Source organism: Notothenia coriiceps, unplaced genomic scaffold (assembly GCF_000735185.1).
Source record: "Notothenia coriiceps isolate Sejong01 unplaced genomic scaffold, NC01 NC01_scaffold00037250, whole genome shotgun sequence".
Classification (NCBI taxonomy): domain Eukaryota; kingdom Metazoa; phylum Chordata; class Actinopteri; order Perciformes; family Nototheniidae; genus Notothenia; species Notothenia coriiceps.
The window spans coordinates 7462027-7469553 of NW_011369951.1; the positions used below are offsets into that span (position 1 = coordinate 7462027).

The 7527-nt window shown below is 38.9% G+C and overlaps 1 protein-coding gene across 1 annotated transcript in view; it reads right to left on the bottom strand.

The window, feature by feature from the left end:
- Positions 1-1168: 1168 nt before the first annotated feature.
- Positions 1169-7527, bottom strand: part of pfkmb (phosphofructokinase, muscle b) — a 41950-nt gene continuing 35591 nt past the window's right edge. Inside the window, exons 3-22 of the mRNA XM_010796132.1 lie at positions 6344-6421; positions 5929-6118; positions 5590-5755; positions 5246-5290; positions 4950-5058; positions 4778-4873; positions 4608-4700; positions 4366-4491; positions 4165-4229; positions 4017-4080; positions 3774-3920; positions 3628-3698; positions 3421-3508; positions 3177-3329; positions 2937-3101; positions 2796-2857; positions 2456-2567; positions 2261-2360; positions 2068-2173; positions 1169-1407 (exon numbers count right to left, since the gene is read on the bottom strand). Of these exons, the coding sequence (XP_010794434.1) occupies positions 1269-1407; positions 2068-2173; positions 2261-2360; positions 2456-2567; positions 2796-2857; positions 2937-3101; positions 3177-3329; positions 3421-3508; positions 3628-3698; positions 3774-3920; positions 4017-4080; positions 4165-4229; positions 4366-4491; positions 4608-4700; positions 4778-4873; positions 4950-5058; positions 5246-5290; positions 5590-5755; positions 5929-6118; positions 6344-6421 (2175 nt within the window). The 3' untranslated portion in view covers positions 1169-1268. The remainder of the gene's footprint in view (positions 1408-2067; positions 2174-2260; positions 2361-2455; positions 2568-2795; positions 2858-2936; positions 3102-3176; positions 3330-3420; positions 3509-3627; positions 3699-3773; positions 3921-4016; positions 4081-4164; positions 4230-4365; positions 4492-4607; positions 4701-4777; positions 4874-4949; positions 5059-5245; positions 5291-5589; positions 5756-5928; positions 6119-6343; positions 6422-7527) is intronic.

Consider the following 7527-nt stretch of genomic DNA (forward strand, 5'->3'; position numbering starts at 1 on the left):
CAATAAAGAGACTTTACAAAAATTTCGTGCAGATTCACTTTACTGAAAGACTTGATACCATAACCATTTACAGAATTCCATTACATTTATACAACCCATACTTAGGAGATAACAACAAAAATACCAACAAAATACAAGAGTACACTTGAATGTTAACGACGTCCCAGAGGGAACTTTTCTCTAGATGACTAGAGTTCCCTGGGTAGACTTATGTTTATCATTCCAAACTTTACTTTACTTTGTAATCACATAGGTGTCTCCCAGCGCAATGGCCTAATATAAAGGCAAGATTACTGCCGTAGAAAAAACTTGTTACACTGCCTTTTTAGACTTTCGTCAGGGGCATTAACAACTGCCTTAATCTTGTTTGTGTCTTGTCGCGGTAGAAAGGGGGAAAGATGGGGGGGGTTGTTGTTGTTCAATTTCAATTTTAGCTGTAGACTGTTCCAAGCAAGTGGAGCTGCGCACATAAAAGCTGTCTTACCTAAGACAGTCCTTACTCTTGGCACATCTAACAAGACTACATCATGCGATCTCAGACAATAGCTGCTTGCAACTTTCTGCTTTATCAGTGAACAGATGTAATACGGGAGTTTGCCCAACATAGCTTTATAAATAAATGTGTACCAATGACTGAGCCTCCGTACAGTGAGTGATCGCGAAGACCGGAAGTACTCGGGCTCACACCCAGCCGCCGGAAGTTGATAGACGCCATCTTGTGCAACTAGCCTATACAACAGTTCAAACTTCCCATCATCGAGAAAATGCAGGGGCAAAAATATTTTCATATGGACTTCTGTCCAATTAATCTTTATAGGGCTGAGGGGGTGAGTGAACAAAGCTGTATAAATGCAAACGACCATTACTTATAATAAACCATATTTAAGGTAATCTATTTGTAATCTTTTGTTTTAATTAGATTATTTAATAGGTATGTGGATTGAAAGGTAAGCAAGCATGGATGTGACATGGAATTTGGAAAAAGTATGAATTAGATATGACTTAGTTCAGATTTCAATTGAACTTATATAGGGACAGAAAGGACATTTGATAACAGAATAAAACAACTGCAATGAAAAAATAAGTTATTGAAGGCAGCTATAAACCAGACCACACAAATACAATGTAATTTGTTTCTGTAAAAAAAAAAATCACCTGTGAGACTTGCTGTGTGGGGATATACTTGTGATCTTTATTTATATTGCACTTTTCATAGTCGGTGTTTACAAAGTGCTTTTAAGAGAAGACAAATAGACATACAACGGCAACTAAGGAACACCAGCTCTCTTCTTGATGACATGTTCTATCTCAGCCTTTTCAGTTGTGTCCAGATCCGTTTTGTACTTGGCTAGGATTTTCAGGATGGGCCTCAGCTTAAGCCACCACTGTATCTTGGGAATACGGTGCCTATGGAGGACAACATTTGTCAGTGCAAAGCTGAAACTGAAAACAAGAACAATACTCTTGAAGCCTAGGAAGTCAAATTATTTAGGTAAGGTATTTCAATTAAAGCTTAATTACGTGATTGCACTCACCAAGGGGGCTTAAGCTTCATATTCTTACTAGAATAGCTTTCTCTTAGTTGGTAATACTTCTGCTTTATTTGGTAAATTACACATCACATGTCATATTAACCTATCAACTCAATTTGATTTGATCTGCAGTGAAAAAACTGAAACGTTGCCTTTAAATAAATAAACAGATTTCACATAACTGTATTAGGTTAGCTGAAAGCAATAATATTTAGTTAAAATACAAATATGTAGTTTCAACTTAATATTATTGCTTTCAACTAACCTCATACAGATATGTGCAATTTTTTTTGGACATAATACATTTCATTAAAGGCAACATTTTAATTTTTTCAGTGTGATAATATGTCTTGCATTTTAAGTCTTTGTAAAGCACTTTTAAAACTTGTTTTTCAAAAGCATTATATGAAGTTATTTTTAATAATGACTTTAATTTACTTTAACCCTGGGTTTTCGAAACACTTAATAAAACAATGTCAGTAAATATAAAACAATGCAGAAGAGTTGAAGTAACACATTGGCAGGATAGTCTTACTCAAAGTCAGTGAGATCTTTAAGTTCTGACAGAGGCTGGAAGACCAAAGATCTCTTCTTCATGCCCAGCACACAGGCAGAATCCGGAGAGTTGGCAAAGATACGACCTGGAGGTTTTAGGATAAAAATAAAGTATACATGATTCCAGAGAGCACAAGAATAATCACACCACAATTGTACAAAACAGTCCTCACCATGTCTGTAACAGTCCTTTAGCTTGTCAGTCAACCATAGCACTGCCTTGATCCCCATTTTGGTGGCAAAATTCCTGTCGAAGGGACTTGGAGTTCCACCCTTAAAACACACAAAAGGTTTCCCTGTGAAATTAAAGCTGATGGCAAATAAAATGAGTGCCAACAATAACAGAACATCTGCATCTGATGGCTCACCTGCTGCATGTGCCCAAGTACATTCTTCCTGCAGTCAAACACACCCTTGCCTTCCTCTGAATACAGGTTGAAGATGAAGTCTGTGTTATAGTTGGCATTGGATTTCTCATTTCTGAAAAATATGTTTAATATTGTGTGAAAATATAAGCCACAGACAGATGAAGTTCAAATATAATATTCTGATTAAATGTGCATTATCTGTTACATGTTGTTTTAAAGTTTCCCCTTCACCTTTTCAAAATATTAAATGCAGTTGTGCACATCTGACACATGAGAATGATAGGAATAACCACTAATAACACTCATTTGCTCGACTAATATCTGTGGTTGGGTAACAAACCTCAGAATCAGTCCTCTCTTCACTGTTGTCTTCATCTTCTCCACCAGATGTTCCACATTCAACTACGCACAAATCAACCATTACACCACTAATGCATGTCATCCCTAAGCTAGTCTCTTTAATACATTTACAAGGACAGACCTCTAGATCATGAATGTTGAACTTCTCCTCGTAAATATAAGCAAAATCAGCACCAGATGCCAAGCCAGCCATGGTTGCCAGGTAGCCGCAGTGTCCTCCCATAGTCTCAACAATGAACACTCTTCTCTTTGTGCCCGCAGCAGATTGTTTGATCCTGTCACATGTCTGAAAAAGAGAGATGGTTTAGATTTCGTTTTTTGAATTTGTCTGTGTTAGTTTTGTGCTCTTGAAGAGTTTTACCATGGTTATAGTGTTAAGTGCAGTGTCAGCGCCAATACTGAAGTCAGATCCAGGAACATTGTTGGAGACAGTTGCAGGAACTACGACAATAGGAATACAAAGTTCCTCAAACTTCTCTCTAGCCTGCACCATCTGCAGACCCCCAGCAAAAGCCTAGTGAAAACAGGAAGTAGGAAATCAGTAACATGGCATTTAAATGCTGCGGTTAATTATTGGTTAGTGACTCTTCATTTTGACTGCTTACCTCAAAGCCTCCAATAATGACTAGAGCATGAATGTTGAACTTAGCGATGTTCAGACTGATATCGTCCATGAAGTCTTGTGGTAGTGCCCTTTATAAAAAGGGGGAACATTCAGGATACACATGCTTAATGGTAAGTTGCACGTTTATTTAATAAGACAGAATCATGCCCTGAACCAATCAACAGGGTGGCTTGTTGCAATATCTCACCTTTTTGTTCCCAGGTTGGAGCCCCCCTTTCCAGTCCATCCTGCCACTCCAGACCAATCAATAGGCTCAATCTGTACAAGGAAAAAATGCATGCTCTATCATGATCTGAAAGAAAAAAAGTGTTGTTTTATGTGAGTGTAATTTACCAATCCATGAGCCAGGCCATCGAAGCTGTCGTGCACTGCCAGCATCCGGTGGCCCTGCAGGAGTCCGACCCTGACTGTTGAACGCACGGCAGCATTCATCCCAGCACACGGAGCTCCCACGTTCAATATGGCAATGTTGATATTACTCTGGCACGGCCCGTGTACATTCACAGAGACATTTGTCAGAATACATTTCCCACTGTGAGACAGTAAATGCACACAAAGATGGTTCAACTTTCTCACCTTTTTTTCCGGGATGTGCACATGAGCCAGCATTTTGTAAGTGTTCCAATTGTTCTCAAAGCTCCTATTACACAGAAATGTATTTGCATTCACATCTCCAAACAACACTAATTATTTGAAATAGAACATGCAAAAGTGCATGTCTCACTTTCCCCTGAGCATCACCGCATCGTCAAACCTCCCTTCACCCATGGCTATGGTGACATCTTTAGTCTGATGAAAGGAAACAGAATTGAATAAGAACAACAATAAAAAAAGCAGAAACTTCTTGCTGATTCAAGTCACTTCTTAATTCAGTATACAATGTATAAGAATGATTTGTTTTGCGAATGGGCCAGATCCGACTCACCACTTGAACACACTCCATAAGAGGCAGCCTGACAGCCATGTTTCCAGACAAACTGACCACACATGCAGGAGTTTCTGGTGTGGCCTGCAGCAGAGCCATCACAGCCTCCACACCCATCCTGCTGGCCTGAATAATCAAAAGCAGACACTTAGAGGAGCAGGTCGTTTGTGTTTATTCACAGTGAACACAGGAAAAAAAGACGGATTGGTGAATTTGTAAAAGGTTTGTGTGTGACAAATTACCAGGATTCTGTCAAAGGCGGAAGGCGTTCCTCCTCTCTGCACATGGCCTAAGATGGTGGTGCGGGTGTCAAAGCCCAGTTTGGTTGATACCAGCTGCACAGAGAGATTATCATTGTATTTCTTATATGAAGAGCCACTCTGTATATGTGTACATTTCTGCCTGTACTGACCTTTTTGACGTTGTCACATGTGATAGCTTTACCACTGCGGTCCATCGCTCCCTCTGCAACAATGATAATATTCAAACGGGAGCCACGGCCTCTTTGCTGAAAATGAAAAAGAAAACGTTCAACAACCCAAGCAGACTTTTCTTATAGCACAGTCATTAAAAACGATATTTACCTCTGTCAGTCTTCTGCACAGATGCTCCTCCCATCCATCCTCTGGGGGCATCTCTGGGATGAACACCCAGTCAGCGCCACAGGCCAGGGCAGTCACACAAGCCAGGTAACTGTAGGTGCAGAGTCATACACTGAGGTTCAAATGTCTTGTATTAAACTGAAAATGAAGTATCCGAAGATTATGTTCCATATTATAAATGTGACTTTTGTCAAAAGTAACCAGCAGTGAAGCTTCTTTATCAATTATTTTCCAACCACATAACAACCACTCCTGCTCGCAACAGAGACTGTACTCACCCACAGTGCCGGCCCATTACCTCCAGGATGAAGGTTCTCTGGTGACTGCAGTGCACAACAACACATTTAAGATCAAGACTGTTAAAGTTGCATGGCAAGTCTATCCATCAAATAAATCTATGAATGGTTACATGCAGGGTATGACATTAGCACCTAAGTTATTCAGATTTAAGGATACGTGATATATTTTTTATTTCTACTGTCTGGTATCACTAACAGAGAGTTTACAATTCTGAAGTGTCAATAGATTCAAAGAGTGGTATTGAAAGATATAAATATTCATTGACCTTTGGTAGAGGCAGTTGAGGAAAACACTTCATTTTAGACCCTGGTTACGTGCATACCTCTGTGCTGTGGTTGTGATGGCATCCACTATCTCTATGATGCGATGCAGGGCAGAGTCAGTGCCAATGGTCATGTCAGTGCCACAGAAGTCGTTGTCAATGGAGCCCACCATGCCAACGATGTGGAGATGGGAGGAGGCCTTGGCCTCAGCTGATGTGACCTTACCTGGGACCACAGGTGACAACACTCTCAGATACCATTTATTGAAATAACTAACATGCCTAAAACAACATAAACGTGTATGCTAGTATTCATCAGTAGAGGGCTGATATGTGAATATTCTTTAATTTGGGGTTGTGTTGCTAAGAACAGTGAATTATGGGGTAAAAGTCTCTAACCAGCTTTGAGTAGGATTGCCAGCAGCTCGCTCCACTCTGTTCTGAACTGGTCGGCACCCGTCAGACTGCCATCACCTCCGATCACACACAGGTTTGTAATGCCTAGCTTAACCAAGTTACAGGCGGCCTTGGTGCGGCCCTCCTTGGTACGGAAATCCTGACAGCGGGCACTTCCAATCACAGTCCCACCCTGCAAGAGAAGAAGGGCTATCGTTATCTGAAACCTAATGTCTAACGTCCATTAAGTTCTGAGCTATTTAATGACATGTGGCATTTAAATGACCATTTGACCTACAGAACTGCATTGTAAAGGTTAAAGATCATCCATTCCACTAATTCGTCACAAGTTAAAAACAGAGGTGAGATAAGGAACTTGCTGATGAATATGCTTTTACATCCTCATGCTTGTTCTTACCAGCTGAAGCATCATTGACACACTCTCCCAAGTAGCTAGGCGGATATTATCTCCTCCATCCACCAGACCCTGGTAACCCTGTCAACAAAAACAAAATATCAACTTTGGGAACAGGGGTCATTGCTAAATAGAAGCTTTAGCATTAATGATACATACATATTTTGACTCTACAATGTACATGCTGTTAAATACCGTCAAACTATGTGCAATATGTGCTTCATGTGCAATATATACTTTATATACATATGCCATCTTTAATAACTGTAATATATACCGGGCTGTTAAATCCTAAGAACTGCTACAGGATTTGATTTGTAGATTTGATTTGTTTTTGATCTGTATTTTTGAAAATTATGTAACTTTTTTTGTTTTTATCTTTTTTTTTTGCATATTGTCACCTTCTTAAACTAATGGCCTAAGTCATATTTTGGAGAAAATTGTTTTTTTGCCTAAATCATCTCTTCTTGATGCTGGCCACCTCTGATAAAATTGCCTAAATCCTTATTGAAAAGAAAGTGCTGTTCCTACCCTGATAGTATNTATATACATATGCATCTTTAATAACTGTAATATATACCGGGCTGTTAAATCCTAAGAACTGCTACAGGATTTGATTTGTAGATTTGATTTGTTTTTGATCTGTATTTTTAAAAATTATGTAACTTTTGTAGTTTTTATCTTTTTTTTAGCATATTGTCTATTATATTATAACTTAGTACTTTTTTAGCATATTTTTTATTGTTTATTATATTATAACTTAGTACTTTTTTAGCATATTGTTGTGTTGTTTGTCTGATTCTGATTTGTACCCAGTGCTGCTGATGAAGCTCTCCAATTGGCTCGGCAATAGTTTGTTGTTGTTTTGTGTCAGTTTTACGTCGCCACTTCCATTCACATTTTTCATCATTGTTCCACAATGTTTATCATCATGAAATTAATATCCATATATTTTATACTATACTTGCACTGCTTACCGTTTTAATACTTTATATATCTTAGCATATTCATACACACTGTTCATACTGCTCACAGGCTGCTGTGTATTCATACCCCTCACTGTTTATTCATCATTCAATTCATTCTATATTTTATTCTGTAGATTGTGTACATTACTTTTCACTTTACTGCTTGTTGCACTCCTGGTTAGAAGCTAAACTGCATTTCGTTGTCTCAGTACCTGTAAT